The sequence below is a fragment of the Scyliorhinus canicula genome, chromosome 4 (genome assembly GCF_902713615.1).
Source record: "Scyliorhinus canicula chromosome 4, sScyCan1.1, whole genome shotgun sequence".
NCBI lineage: Eukaryota > Metazoa > Chordata > Chondrichthyes > Carcharhiniformes > Scyliorhinidae > Scyliorhinus > Scyliorhinus canicula.
In genome coordinates this window covers 103116407-103132966 of record NC_052149.1, presented here as the reverse complement: position 1 = coordinate 103132966, position 16560 = coordinate 103116407, and the positions used below count along the sequence as shown (strand labels likewise).

The window sequence follows — 16560 nt, the reverse complement described above, 5'->3', positions numbered from 1 at the left end:
TTCACCGTAACTTCACAGTAACTACTTATGACAATAAGCTACTATTATTATTTTATTATACATTATGACACCAAGGTCTCGGTGAACAGAGATGTATGCAAATTGTGTGGTTGAGAGGTTCAAAATGGCTCAAAAGTTGAGCTTCTGTACTTCTGGCTTACTAAACCAGAAGTGGAAAATAGTAGAAATTTTAAATGCGAGTTTAATAACAATAGACTGATAAAAATAGGCTAACCTGTTATTGTTATGTCTTTTTCAACGAGTCACGAAATTCCTCCTTCCCCTTTTACAGTAGTGCTGTTATGATGCCCGAAGTTTGTGTTCATGTAGCACATGGATAAAATTTTATTTGCTAGAAATTAATTGAATCGAAAGCATGGGCAAGCATCCAGCAGAGGGCAGCAGAGCGGAGCTGCTGATTGGCTGTTGTGGGGAAAATTTGCACAGTGCATTGCAGTCACTGTATCTAGAAGGTGGTTTGTGGAGGAGCTGTTGTCAAGTGACAGTTCAAGCCCAAACACTACTTCAGTGTTTCCCTCCCTACCTCCTCCACTAACCAAAAAAAAAACACAGTCACTGTAAGGATCCCAGCCGAGTAAAGATCAAGAGGGAGACTCGAGGGCAGGTAGAAGTAGAAAGAAGTTGAACTGTGACGTCACAGCCTGCAGGTAAGTGATTGGCTGGTGACTGGTAAATAGTTTACTGTAAGACAGTAGACTGGTAAGTGAGGAAGGATGTGGAAGCATTGGAAAGGGTGCAAAGGAGATTTACCAGGATGCTGCCTGGTTTGCAGGATAGGTCTTTTGAGGAAAGGTTGAGGGAGCTAGGGCTTTTCTCTTTGGAGCGGAGGAGGATGAGAGGTGACTTAATAGAGGTTTATAAGATGATGAGGGGGATAGATAGAGGGGACATTCAGAGACTATTTCCTCGGGTGGATGTTAGCTGTTACAAGGGGGCATAACTATAAGGCCTCTCGTCGCTGAGAGACAAATACCAAGGTGAAGAAGAAGAGTTCTTGAGAGTGCTCTGACCTTGGGAACTCTGTTTTATAGCCCAAAGGGTTTCGCGGCCTTCTGGGCGGACCCTGAACTTGGCCCCCAATTAATTGGACCATGTCCCAATCATTTGTATCGATTCTCTCCAATAAAAGGGTCGTTCCTCGATCGCTGGGCGGACCCTAGGTAACCGTTGGCCTGCCTTTGTTTTAGTCTCCACTGGCGCCGGGGAGTCTGCCCTGGTACCGATTGTTTAAATGTTTCTCTTTTGTCCCCGGAGATAGCTCATTACTATGCTAATGGATTGTAGTATCAGTTCTGTCTGGGCTCTGCAAGTTCCAATCCACAGGCAAACCTTGCACCTGCTTGTTTTCCTAGTACTGTCCAATTTTCCCTATACTCTTTGCGAGTGTCCATTATGGAATCGGGACGTGGCCACCCCAGGTGGCTACACTGGAAAAAAAATTGAATGCGGATTACAGGGTCAACGGCAGGTTCTGAGGAATGTGGAGGAACAGAGATCTTGGGGTTCATGTCCACAGATCTCTGAAGGTTGCCACTCAAGTGGATAGAGCCATGAAGAAGGCCTATAGAGTGTTAGCGTTTAAGAGCCGCGGGGTGATGCTGCAACTGTACATGACCCTGGTGAGACCACATTTGGAGTATTGTGTACAGTTCTGGTCACCTTACTATAGGAAGGATGTGGAAGCATTAGAAAGGGAGCAAAGAAGATTTACCAGGATGCTGCCTGGTGTGCAGGATAGGTCTTATGAGAAAAGGTTGAGGGAGCTAGGGCTTTTCTCTTTGGAGTGGTGGAGGATGAGAGGTGACTTAATAGAGGTTTATAAGATGATGAGGGGGGATAGGTGGAGGGGACGTTCAGAGACTATTTCCTCGGGTGGATGTTAGCTGTTACAAGGGGGCATAACTATAAGGTTCAGGGTGGGAGATATAGGGGGGAAGTCCGAGGTAGGTTCTTTACTCCGAGAGCGGTTAGGGTGTGGAATGGACTGCCTGCTGTAATAGTGGAGTCGGACACTTTAGGAACTTTCAAGCGGTTATTGGATAGGCACATGGAGCACACCAGAATGACAGGGAGTGGGATAGCTTGATCTTGGTTTCGGACAATGCTCGGCACAACATCGCGAGCCGAAGGGCCTGTTCTGTGCTGTACTGTTCTATGTTACCTCCACCAGCAGCATTGCCCTGGTAAGAGAAATGGCACTCTGGGAGAAAGAGCCTGTGATATTTTAATGCCCACCTGAGATTTGATTCCAGTAAATTTGAGAAACATTTTGCTTTGGAAAATGTTTTAAAAAATAAATAAATAATAATTTCATGGGATGTGGGTGTCGTTAGTAGGCCCGGCATTTGTTGGCCATCCCTAATTGCCCATGAATTGAGTAGCTTGCTCAGCCATTTCAGAGGACAGTTGAGAGTTAATCACATTGCTGTGGGTCTGGAGTCACATGTAGGCCAGACCAGCTGAGGATGGCAGATTCCCTTCTCTTAGGGACATGGTGAACCAGATGGGTTCTATGATGGTTGTCATGGTCCCCATTACTGAGACTAGCTTTGTGTTCCAGGTTCATTAATCAAATTTCTATTCCACCAGCTACCATGGTGGAATTTGAACCCTTGTCCCCAGAGCTTTAACCTGCGCCTTTGGACTGACTGGTCCAGTGACATTGCCACTATGCCACCATCTCCTCCCAAGTGGAAAATTTGAGATGGGGTTCCTTTCTAATTTATTTGATGTTTACTTTAGATATCCAATCGCCATAGAATTTTAGACCCATCGAACAGTGAATGGGGAGATCATCCTTTGGCCCATCAAATCTATGTTGGCTCTTTTAAATGTCACCCCTGCTCGTTCCCCATATCCATTTTAATCTTTGTCTTTATCCAATTCTCTTTTGAATTCTACTGTTGAATTTGCATCCAGATATCTTATTGGGCAGTGGATTTCAAACTCCAGCTCATTTAAAAAAAAACTTTTGCAAAGAGTTTAAATGTGTTCTATCATGCTATTGACCCTTCAGCATTGGAAGCAGCCCCCCTGTTTACTTTTATCTAAATCTTCCATGTTTTCAAACATCCGTTCTCAGATTGTAAGGTGTTCAGACTTCATCTTCTTGCTGCTTTCAAAATTGCTGAATTTTGTACGTGTTTCATGTGCAGCAAGTGATTGACATTCACCACATTTTCCCTTCCCATTGTTTCTGCTCCTTCCTCCTCCCATCCCATATTCAAATTTTATAATGGCCAGGGGAAAATAGCAGAAGACAATAGTGTATTGAGTTTGCACATTCTCCCCATGTCTGCATGGGTTTCACCCCCACAACCCAAAAATGTGTAGGTTAGGTGAATTGGCCACTCTAAATTGCCCCTTAATTGGAAAAAAAATAATTGGGTCCTATAAATTAAAGAAATTGAAATTTTGCGAAGTCTACAGGAAGTTACAAAGCACTTCATGACTGAGTTATTGTTAGAAAAAACGTTTGTTTAACATCACCTCTTATCTTGACCCAATCCTAGTTTCATTAGTAATATTTATTTTAGCATGAGGGTTCCTGCATCAGAACTGGCTGTTCCTGTTCAACCACTGACATGATAATAATCTTTATTGTCACAAGTAGCTTACATTATCACTGCAATGAAATTACTGTGAGAAGCCCCTAGTCGCCACACTCCGGTGCCTGTTCGGGTACACTGAGGAATAATTCAGAATGTCCAATTCACCAACAAGCTTGTCTTTCGGGACTTGTGGGAGGAAACAGGAGCACCTGGAGGAAACCCACACAGACACGGGGAGAACGTGCAGACTCCACACAGACCGTTACCCAAACCGGGAATCGAACCTGGGACCCTGGAGCTGTGAAGGAACAGTACTACCCACTGTGCTACTATGACATGCAGTTACTCGCAGTGGTCGCTGAATGGTCTGAAACATACAACTCTCAATCCATCCTACATCCCAATAGAACATTACAGCGCAGTACAGGCCCTTCGGCCCTCGATGTTGTGCCGACCTGTGAAACCCCTCTAAGGCCCATTTACACTATTCCCTTTATCGTCCATATGCCTATCCAATGACCATTTGAATGCGTTTAGTGGTGGCGAGTCCACTACTGTTGTAGGCAGGGCATTCCACGCCTGTACTAATGAGTAAAGAACCTACCTCTGACATCTGTCCTATATCTATCTCCCCTCAATTTAAAGCTATGTCTCCTTGTGCTAGACATCACCATCTGAGGAAAAAGGCTCTCACTGTCCAACCTATCTAATCCTCTGATCATCTTGTATGCCTCAATTAAGTCATCTCTTAACCTTCTTCTCTCTAACGAAAACAGCCGCAGGTCCCTCAGCCTTTCCTCATAAGATCTTCCCTCCATACCAGGCAACATCCTGGTAAATCTCCTCTGCACCCTTTCCAATGCTTCCACATCCTTCCTATAATGTGGTGACCAGAACTGCTCGCAATACTCCAAATGCGGCTGCACCAGAATTTTGTACAACTGCAACATGACCTCATGGCTCCGAAACTCAATTTCTCTACCAATAAAAGCTAACACACCGTACGCCTTCTTAACAACCCTCTCAATCTGGGTGGCAACGTTCAGGGATCTATGGACATAGACACCGAGATCTCTCTGCTCATCCACACTACCAAGAATCTTACCATTAGCCCAGTACTCTCTCTTCCTGTTATTCCTTCCAAAATGAATCACCTCACAATTTTGTGCATTAAACTCCATTTGCCACCTGTCAGCCCAGCTCTGCACCTTATATATGTCCCTCTGTACCTTGTAACATCCTTCTGGACTGTCCACAACTCCACCGACTTTAGTGTCATTTGCAGATTTACTCACCCAGGTGAGTCCTGGAGACTACGTTGAGCTATAAGGAAAAGTTTTTATTTCACATGCATGTGGGAGTCCCAGCTGCTTGGGCCTGAGGCACAGAGTCATGCCTGCTTTCCATAATAGAATTGGCTCCTGTTAGAACCCCTGCAGACTCTGGCTGGATGGCTTCAAGAAGCTGTCTCGACTGGTTTGTTTCAGCTTCCTCCTTGTCGTCAGACAAATCTGCACTGCTTTAATTATATTTTTAAATTATCCTACGTAATTATTCTACTATGAGAGCAAAATACTTGTGATCTAAAAGGGTAACCCAAAAAGCTTTCTCAAAAATGGCTGAATGCCCTGGCTCCATCCAGCTATGACATAATCTCCCCAGGCTGAAAACACATGGATTTCCCCATGGCAAACAACAATGCGTTATCCCAGGCTTTAACGATGGTCAACTTCACCTCTGACTCTGAAAGCTTTCTGGTCTAGCAAAACAAGATTATTTTTAAAACCTGACTATTGCGGTCAAACACACTCTAACCCAGGCTTTTAACCCTTTATAATCTAATATAATCTAAAATCCTGCATTAGTCACACTTAGTTACACAGCAAGGAGTGTCATTACGAACAGCAGTCAGGGGAGCTGCATCAAAGCTCTATCCAAGTCATTTAATGTCAGCCTTGCAACAGTGTAAAGCAACGTAATGTTCACCATCTGTCACCCTCTCTAGATGTTTCTGCAAGAACAGGATTGCTAGTTCCATTCCTACATGTCTTTTCCATAACACTGCAAATGTTTCCTCTGGAGGTATTTATACAATTCCTTTTTGAAAGCCACAGTTAAATCTTCCTCCACGACACTCGGACAGTGCATTCCAGATCCTAACCACTCGCAATATACAGCAAACAAAAATTCCTGCTATCGCTATTGGTTCTTTTGAAAATCGCCTTAAATCAGTGCCCTCTAGTTTTTGACCTTTCCATGGTGGGAAAAGTTTGTCTATCTACTGTCTAGACCCCTCGTAATTTTTTAAACCTCTATCAAGTCTCTAAAGAAAACAACCCCAGTTTCTCAAATTTATCCAACTGCAATTCCTCATCCCTGGAACCATTCTCAATAAATCTTGTTTCTCTCCGCATCCTCGGAAGCATCCCATCGGTTCTTGGTGACTTGTCAACTTTAAATACAGCCATCCTTTTTAATCCTCCTCTTCAATTTTTAGCCCAATTGTCTCGCCTAATTAATCTTTCACTGTGATTATAGGCAGCATCTCTTCATCCTTGGTAAAGGTGCATGCAAAGTACTTTGTTTTGGTACCTCAGCCATGCCCTCCCACTGCATTCATGCATGGATTTCATTCCCCTTTTGGTCTCTAATCAGTCCCACCCTTTTTTATATTGCATGCCTATAGAAGTCTTTGTTCAGGTATAACCTTATGAATTATTGACTCTAAATGTCAGTCAGTACACTAGGACGAAATGGCCAGTTGCTTTTGATGAAAACTCCCTGGTGCAAGGGTCAAGGATGTCTCGGAGCGGCTGCAGGACATTCTGGGGGGGGGGGGGGGGGGGGGAAAGGGTGAACAGCCAGCTGTCGTGGTGCACATAGGCACCAACGATATAGGTAAAAAACGGGATGAGGTCCTACAAGCGGAATTCAGGGAGTTAGGAGTTAAACTAAAAAGTAGGACCTCAAAGTTAGTAATCTCAGGATTGCTACCAGTGCCACGAGCTAGTCAGAGTAGGAATGTCAGGATAGATAGGATGAATGCGTGGCTCGAGAGATGGTGCAAGAGGGAGGGATTCAAATTCCTGGGGCATTGGGACCGGTTCTGGGGGAGGTGGGACCAGTACAAACCGGACGGTCTGCACCTGGGCAGGACTGGAACCGATGTCCTGGGGGGGTGTTTTCTAGAGCTGTTGGGGAGGGTTTAAACTAATGTGGCAGGGGGGTGGGAACCGATGCAGGAAGTTGGAAGGTAGTAAAACAGGGACAGAAGCAAAAGGAAGTAAGGGGAAAAGTGCAAGGCAGAGAAGACATAGTCAAAAATCTAAAAGGGTGACAGTACAAGGTACAGTGACTGAGGGGAGCTCAGTGAATAGGCCCAGTAATAACAAAAGGAATAAAACTGGATATGTTAAGATTCAAAACAGAGGTAAAAAAACCCAACATAAGTGTACTTTACCTGAATGCTCGTAGTATTCGGAATAAAGTAAATGAGTTGGTGGCACAAATCATCGTAAATGACTATGATTTAGTGGCCATTACTGAAACATGGTTAAAGGATGGTCACGACTGGGAGTTAAATATCCGAGGGTATCAAACTATTCGGAAGGACAGAGTGGATGGTAAGGGAGGTGGTGTTGCTCTGTTATTTAAGGATGACATCCGGGCAATAGTAAGGGATGACATCGGTGCTATGGAGGATAAGGTTGAATCCATTTGGGTGGAAATCAGGAATAGTAAGGTGAAAAAGTCACTGATAGACTCCTATCGGCCACCAAATAGTAACGTTATGGTGGGGCAGGCAATAAACAAAGAAATAACTGATGCATGTAGACATGGTACAGCAGTTATCATGGGGGATTTTAATCTACATGTCGATTGGTTTAACCAGGTCGGTCAAGGCAACCTTGAGGAGGAGTTTATAGAATGTATCCACGATAGTTTCCTAGAACAGTATGTAATGGAACCTACGAGGGAACAAGCGGTCCTAGATCTTGTCCTGTGTAATGAGACAGGATTGATTCATGATCTCATAGTTAGGGATCCTCTCGGAAGGAGCGATCACAATATGGTGGAATTTAAAATACAGATGGAGGGTGAGAAAGTAAAATCAAATACTAGTGTTTTGTGTTTAAACAAAGGAGATTACAAGGGGATGAGAGAAGAACTAGCTAAGGTAGACTGGGAGCTAAGACTTTATGGTGGAACAGTTGAGGAACAGTGGAGAACCTTCCAAGCGATTTTTCACAGTGCTCAGCAAAGGTTTATACCAACAAAAAGGAAGGACGGAAGAAAGAGGGAAAATCGACCATGGATATCTAAGGAAATAAGGGAGAGTATCAAATTGAAGGAAAAAGCATATAAAGCGGCAAAGATTGCTGGGAGATTAGAGGACTGGGAAATCTTTAGGGGGCAACAGAAAGCTACTAAAAAAGCTATAAAGAAGAGTAAGATAGAGTATGAGAGTAAACTTGCTCAGAATATAAAAACAGACAGTAAAAGTTTTTACAAATATATAAGACAAAAAAGAGTGGCTAAGGTAAATATTGGTCCTTTAGAGGATGAGAAGGGAGTTTTAATAATGGGAAATGAGGAAATGGCTGAGGAACTGAACAGGTTTTTTGGGTCGGTCTTCACAGTGGAAGACACAAATAACATTCCAGCGACTGATAGAAATGAGGCTATGACAGGTGAGGACCTTGAGAGGATTGTTATCACTAAGGAGGGAGTGATGTGCAAGCTAATGGGGCTAAAGGTAGACAAGTCTCCTGGCCCTGATGGAATGCATCCCAGAGTGCTAAAAGAGATGGCTAAGGAAATTGCAGATGCACTAGTGATAATTTACCGAAATTCACTAGACTCTGGGGTGGTCCCGGTGGATTGGAAATTAGCAAACGTGACGCCACTGTTTAAAAAAGGAGGTAGCAAATTGCGCAAATCAGAGGTACCAGAGGCACGTGGGAAACAGAACCAGAGAGGATTAACAAAACCTTCAAGGCCTTCTACCAAGAGCTGTACACCTCCGAGCCCCCAACGGGGAAGGCTGGGATGAACCGGTTTCTTGATGGACTGGACATACCAGTCGTGGGAGAGGGCAGAAAACGGGATCTGGAAGCACCACTAGCACTGGGAGAGATCATGGAGAGCATTAGCTCCATGCAGACGGGGAAGGCGCCGGGACCGGACGGATTCTCGGCGGACTTCTACAAAAAATTCACGACAGCGCTGGCCCCGCACCTGCGGGAGATGTTCACAGACTCGCTAGCTAGGGACACACTGCCACCCACGTTAGCACAGGCCTCAATCTCACTGATACCTAAGAAAGACAAAGACCCAACGGAATGTGGGTCATACAGACCCATATCTCTGCTGAACGCAGACGCCAAAATACTGGCCAAAATCCTAGCCAAAAGGCTAGAAGACTGTGTACCTGAGGTGGTCACAGAGGACCAGACGGGCTTCGTCAAAGGTAGACAGCTTACCGTGAACATCAGGCGCCTGCTGAACGTGATAATAACCCCCTCCGGGGAGAGAACACAAGAGGTGATCGTCTCCCTGGACGCAGAAAAGACCTTCGACAGAGTCGAATGGAAATACCTCATAGAGGTACTGGAGCGGTTCGGGCTTGGAACAGGGGTCACCGCTTGGGTAAAGCTCCTATACAACGCTCCCATGGTGAGTGTACGGACCAACAATACCAACTCCCAATACTTCCAGCTGCACAGGGGCATCAGACAAGGATGCCCACTGTCCCCGCTGCTGTTCGCCCTAGCAATCGAACCGCTGGCAATCGCGCTCAGGGCAGCAAAAAATTGGAGGGGGATCCGAAGGGGAGGTAGAGAGCACAGAGTCTCACTCTATGCGGATGATCTGCTCCTCTATATCTCAGACCCACAAAGCAGCATGGACGGAATCATCGCGCTCCTGAAACATGAGCAAAAGTGAGATCTTCCCAGTACACCCGCAAGGGGAGGGGGGGGGGGGGGGGGGCAGCACTAAAGGGGCTGCCGTTCAAACAAGCCCGACATAAATTCCGCTACCTGGGGATCCAAATAGCCCATGACTGGAAAGGGATCGACAAATGGAACCTCACCAGCCTGACGGAGGAAGTTAAAAAGGACCTGCAAAGATGGAACACACTCCCGCTCTCCCTCGCGGGGAGAGTCCAGACGATCAAAATGAACGTACTGCCCAGGTTCCTCTTCCTGTTTAGATCCATTCCGATCTACATCCCCAAGGCCTTTTTCAAAGCGCTGGACAAACTTATCATGGCGTTCGTATGGGGGGGGGGGGTAAAAATGCTAGTATCCCAAAGAAGGTCCTACAAAAAACAAAATCCTGGGGGGGGCTAGCCCTCCCGAATCTACAATTCTACCACAGGGCGGCAACAGCCGAGCGAGTAAGGGGATGGATCCAGGAGCCAGAAGCCGAGTGGGTGCGTGCGGAGGAGGCCTCCTGCATGGGAACCTCCCTCCGGGCCCTCGCCACGGCAGCACTCCCATCCCCACCCAAAAAACACTCCAGCAGCCCAGTGGTGACAGCCACCCTCCAATCCTGGAACCAACTGCGGCAGCAATTTGGCCTGTACAAAATGTCGGACAAGGCTCCCATCTGCAACAACCATAGGTTCAAACCAGCACTGACTGACGCCACCTTCAAAAGGTGGAGGCAGGACGGGGGGACACTGACAGTCAGGGACCTATACACGGACGACAGGATCGCAACACTGGACGAACTGACAGAGAAATTTCAGCTAGCTGGGGGAACGAGCTATGGTATCTGCAGCTCAAAAACTTCCTACGAAAGGAGACAAGGACGTACCCACAACCGCCACGACAGACACTACTGGAAGACCTACTGGACGCAAGTATCCTAGAGAAAGGGAACTGTAGTGACATGTATGACCGACTGGTAGATAGGGACGACACCGTACTGGACGCAACAAGAAGGAAATGGGAGGACGACCTGGGGATGGAGATAGGGTGGGGACTCTGGAGCGAAGCACTGCATAGGGTCAACTCCACCTCCACGTGCGCAAGGCTCAGCCTGACGCAACTAAAACTGGTACATAGAGCCCACTTAACGAGAAACCGTATGAGTAGGTTCTTCCCGGAGGTGGAGGACAGATGTGAGCGGTGCCAAAGAGGCCCGGCCAACCACGCCCACATGTTCTGGTCTTGCCCCAGACTTGTGGAGTACTGGACAGCCTTCTTCGAGGCTATGTCCAAAGTGGTGGGGGTGAGGGTGGAGCCATGCCCGATAGTGGCGGTCTTCGGGGTTTCAGACCAGCCAGATCTATTCCTGGGGAGGAGGGCGGACGCCCTTGCCTTTGCCTCCCTGATCGCCCGCCGTAGAATCCTGTTTGGCTGGCGGTCAGCAGCACCGCCCAGAGCTGCAGACTGGCTGTCCGACCTCTCGGAATATCTCCAAATGGAGAAAATCTAATTCGCCATCCGAGGGTCGGACGACGGCTTCCACAGAACGTGGGAGCCATTCATGCAACTGTTCCGGGACCTGTTTGTGGCCAACGTACAAGAGGAAGAATAGTCGGGTGGCCAAGAACCAGGGGAAAATGGACGGGAATCGGGGGAAGGTAGCCGGGGGGGGGGGGGGGGGGTTAAGGGCTCGTTATGGGGGTTTGATGGCAAGCCAAGGCCCAAAACCAAACTATAAATAAATGCCTATAAACATGTGCCTCGGCCATATTGGGGAATGTAAAATATGTATGCGGGCTAAAGGGGGCGGCCACAATTGTTGTTATGAAGATGCTTACCTGTAAATATTAATGTTAAATTTTTGTGTTTTCTTTTTTTTTCTCTCTAATAATTTGTAATTTGTCATATATAAAATATGAAAACTCAATAAAAAACATTTATAAAAAAAAAAGGAGGTAGGCAGAAAGCAGGAAATTATAGGCCAGTGAGCTTAACTTCGGTAGTAGGGAAGATGCTGGAATCTATCATCAAGGAAGAAATTGCGAGGCATCTGGATAGAAATTGTCCCATTGGGCAGACGCAGCATGGGTTCGTAAAGGGCAGGTCATGCCTAACTAATTTAGTGGAATTTTTTGAGGACATTACCAGTGCAGTAGATAACGGGGAGCCGATGGATGTGGTATATCTGGATTTCCAGAAAGCCTTTGACAAGGTGCCACACAAAAGGTTGCTGCATAAGATAAAGATGCATGGCATTAAGGGTAAAGTAGTAGCATGGATAGAGGATTGGTTAATTAATAGAAAGCAAAGAGTTGGGATAAATGGGTGTTTCTCTGGTTGGCAATCAGTAGCTAGTGGTGTCTCTCAGGGATCCGTGTTGGGCCCACAATTGTTCACAATTTACATAGATGATTTGGAGTTGGGGACCAAGGGCAATGTGTCCAAGTTTGCAGATGACACTAAGATGAGTGGTAAAGCGAAAAGTGCAGAGGATACTGGAAGTCTGCAGAGGGATTTGGATAGGTTAAGTGAATGGGCTAGGGTCTGGCAGATGGAATACAATGTTGACAAATGTGAGGTTATCCATTTTGGTAGGAATAACAGCAAACGGGATTATTATTTAAACGATAAAATATTAAAGCATGCTGCTGTTCAGAGAGACTTGGGTGTGCTAGTGCATGAGTCACAGAAGGTTGGTTTACAAGTGCAACAGGTGATTAAGAAGGCAAATGGAATTTTGTCCTTCATTGCTAGAGGGATGGAGTTTAAGACTAGGGAGGTTATGTTGCAATTGTATAAGGTGTTAGTGCGGCCACACCTGGAGTATTGTGTTCAGTTTTGGTCTCCTTACTTGAGAAAGGACGTACTGGCACTGGAGGGTGCGCAGAGGAGATTCACTAGGTTAATCCCAGAGCTGAAGGGGTTGGATTATGAGGAGAGGTTGAGTAGACTGGGACTGTACTCGTTGGAATTTAGCAGGATGAGGGGGGATCTTATAGAAACATTTAAAATTATGAAGGGAATAGATAGGATAGATGCGGGCAGGTTGTTTCCACTGGCAGGTGAAAGCAGAACTAGGGGACATAGCCTCAAAATAAGGGGAAGTAGATTTAGGACTGAGTTTAGGAGGAACTTCTTCACCCAAAGGGTTGTGAATCTATGGAATTCCTTGCCCAGTGAAGCAGTTGAGGCTCCTTCATTACATGTTTTTAAGGTAAAGATAGATAGTTTTTTGAAGAATAAAGGGATTAAGGGTTATGGTGTTCGGGCCGGAAAGTGGAGCTGAGTCCACAAAAGATCAGCCATGATCTAATTGAATGGCGGAGCAGGCTCGAGGGGCCAGATGGCCTACTCCTGCTCCTAGTTCTTATGTTCTTATAAAACTGCAATTTTAAACTGTTGATTTTCAGAATGGAAAATACTTCAGGACGAATGACTAAAGATTTAATGGTTAAGACTGCCACTCTGCACAATTGATTTCATTGCCTGTTGCCAATTTAATGTTTAAAAAAAATATATTCCGTCTCTTTTTTTCCCTGCCCCCCTTCCCACCAACAGCTATAAACAACATTCCAGTGCTCGAGATGTCATCATTATTCAAATAGTGCAACGTTCAAACATTTTACTTTTTATGTTTAAAACATAAAAGAACATTTGGCAATTTGTTTCGCTTTGTTCAAGGTCCTCCATTCTCAATTTCTTTCAGTAGCCCGAGTATAGGATACATTAGACAGAATCTTTTACTCCGTACCACAGACTGGACTGGAGCAGCAAAATAATTCCCTTGTATCTTTGTAAACACATGTTATTTTTATTTTCTGGCCACATTGTTTTTAATGCAACTTGTTTTCATTTTATTAAGTCCATAATAAACCATTAAAAAGGAATGATGGGGAATCTATGTTAACCTCTTGAGTCCACAAACCACATGCTTTGGTCTCATGGTTTTAAGAGGTTATCTGAGCTCCCTTAAAATTCACTTCCCTTCTATGGTTTTGCTTTTCAAAAATGGGTCCTGACAATTGCACCAAACAAGAGAATTTTGTGATTTCCTGATCACTCCTGGTGCTTTAACTCACCCTATCGTGATACGTTTATGTAATTTGAGGTGTTTTCTCTTAACAGATTTGATGGAAGAGTGGTAGCTAAGCTCCCATTTGTGCCTTTGTCGTACATCCAGGGATTGTCTCACCGCAACCTTCTTGGTGAAGATTACACTGACTGTTCTTTTATTTTCTTGTACATTTTATGTACAATGTCCATTCGACAGGTAAGCAATTAATACATTGCTGTGTGCAGGCATGAGAAGGAATGGAAAGTAATGTAGATGTTAAACATAACATTCACACAGAGAATGGAAAGAAATGTAGATGTTTAACGCACATATACATATACACAGCACCAGACTAAATAAAATGAATGCACTATTAATCTCTAACTTTATAAGTTTAAAAAAAAATTAAATTAAGGGGCAATTTAGCATGGCCAATCCACCAGCCCTGCACATCTTTGGGTTGTGGGGGTGAGACCCACGCAGACATGGGAAGAATGTGCAAACTCCACAATGCAATGACCCGGGACCGGGATCAAACCCTGGTCCTTGGCACCACCCTGCTGCCCTAATTTTATAAATTTACATAGGGCTAAGGCTAATCTTTCTTTAACTGACTGACTTCAAATTTGTGAACCATTACTAACAATTTAGCTTAGTAGATAATATGGATTAAGGCCAATGCCATTCAGTTCAAATGAACACTCATGCTAGTGCTCAGCACATTCCTATGTAAACTATTTCATCACAGAAAATATTGCCTGCTTTAAATAACTGCAAATGCCGTAGAAGTTATTTTACTTCACAAATGTATCTGCCTGGTTTACCTATATATTCTCAATCTGGAACAGTTTCACTCGCATGGATTCCATACTGTAGTGTATTTTCTAATTGACAGCCTAGAGTACAATAGATTTTTGTTTAATGTTCATTTTCTATTGAGTAGAATTGGTTTGTGATTGCTCGATTGCGAGTCTGACTTTATTTGCTGAGTTTATCTGGGGGTCACAGTATTGCTGTTTACTCACTACCTTGGAAGGGAAGGAAAAAGTTTAAATCCTGCCTTAAAAGTTAGTTCACATTTCCTGTGTTTAGGATGGGTGGGTTTATCTGCCTGTGCACATGCAGGCTCTTGTGTGTTTGTGATTGTTCTTTCTTGGTGCAGAAATCTTTATTTCGCATTTTGCAAAACGGATAACAAAATTTTCCACATTTTAATATTCAGTAATTCAGTACCGTCTGGCTTGATGCTTGCATTAGGAAAAAGATGACCCTTGTTTTCAGTCCATTTTGAACTGAACAAACATTTAACCGTAATTCCATTTTTTGACCTAATACTAGTTAATTTGCAGGAGCCTTTTTTGTATTCTGTACTTTTGGGCTGCGGCTAATGCAAGAAAAATCTTCATCTAAGAATATTATGAAGCCAACAGCACTGAAAGCTCACTCCAAAGTTTTTGGTACATTTATATTAAGTTTAGTTTCTCTGTGGTCTGTTACTGATTTACATTATTCAATTTTGTGTGATCATATTACTGAACTTTATTTCAATCAATATTCTATTAAATTTTCTTACTTGTTCTTCCAGAATATTCAGAAACTCCTGGGTCTGGCTCCTTCACGTGCAGCTACCAAACAGGCTGGGGGATTTCTGGGACCTCCACCTCAAGCAAGCAAATTCTCATGATGTAACTGGTGTGTAGTATTGTGTATCGAATATCTGCATACTGTATGCAGAAGTATAATTTGTACCTTTCACAGCTAAAAAAACATTTTGAACTTATTTGTATCTAGCAATGATAGAAATGCAAAAAGGCTGGTGTGTGAAAAATTGAATGATAATTGAAAAATTACATGATATTAAACTGCCATTTTTGGGATTAAAAAATCAGAAGCCAGGTAAATCATTCACTACCTGTCGTTTGTTTGAATTGTTGAATAAATAATATCATTAGGCTCAAGATGGTGGGATAATTAAAACAAGTTGTGAACAACAGGAGTTATTTCCTTATGGTTATATTAGGTTTGATCAAATGTTCAATTTCAACATGACTGCTATCTTTTGAAGCAGTTTTGTTTTGAACTGTTAGTCAATAAAAAGGAAAATTAACTTGTACAATGCAGCTGATATCCAAAAAGAATAAAAACTTTAATCTTTCAAGGTCCAACTCTAATAATTTTTGAATACAGCAACAATAAAAGATAAATATGAATTTGACTCCACATTACAATTCGCAGTTGAAACAAGTTGTTGTCATGTGTTACTTTAGTCTTTTTAAAATGTCTGTTTAGTCCTTGTTAGAGGTGGATGCTTCGAGGACCTGAAAATAGGAAGGGAGAGGGAAACTACATGGGGTAGTAACTAGAAACTGGTATTTTACCAGGGTGTCCATCAGGGTGATGGACATTTGTTCTAATTAATAGAATATTTTCCCTCTCTATATAACCAATGATACTACATGAATTTCTGAGTCTAGGCATATCATAGGCCAAGTATAAAATTCCTGTTGCTCTTCAGCAGTATGCCGGGTCAGACATCCAGAAGAGGTCAAGCAAAGCAGATACTCTTCAATGTGATAGTGATGCTGTACTGTCAGAAATACCATCCTTTGGATGTGATGTTGAGCTGAGACCATGTCTATGTGCTGTGGGAATAAACTATCTTGAGGCACCATTTGATGGAAAAGAGGTAGTTTAAATTTCCTACTAAAATGAAATGTTGGAAATATTCAGCAAGTCTGTCAGTTTCTGTGCAGAGAGCAACAATTGATGTTTCAGGTATTTGACCTATGGTTCTAATTTTTAGATGATATCTTCCCCCACCGCTTCAGTCCCTTTCCTAGATTCCCCGACCAGTGGGAATAGTTTCTATCTCAATCCTATCTGTATCATTTAGTATTGTACAAACTTTGATCGAATCACCCCATAATCTTCTCAATTCCAGCCAGATTTTGTGTAATTTCATAATTTAATCTTTGGAGTCCAAACACACACTCTCCAA

The 16560-nt window shown here is 43.8% G+C and overlaps 1 protein-coding gene and 1 long non-coding RNA gene across 2 annotated transcripts in view; one reads left to right on the top strand and one right to left on the bottom strand.

Annotated features, from left to right (window-relative positions):
* Positions 1-15724, top strand: part of tmco1 (transmembrane and coiled-coil domains 1) — a 64015-nt gene extending 48291 nt beyond the window's left edge. Inside the window, exons 6-7 of the mRNA XM_038794935.1 lie at positions 13634-13778; positions 15148-15724. Coding sequence (XP_038650863.1) covers positions 13634-13778; positions 15148-15246 — 244 coding nt within the window. The 3' untranslated portion in view covers positions 15247-15724. The remainder of the gene's footprint in view (positions 1-13633; positions 13779-15147) is intronic.
* Positions 1-16560, bottom strand: part of LOC119964869 — a 48414-nt gene that overhangs the window by 17718 nt on the left and 14136 nt on the right. The window lies entirely within an intron of this gene.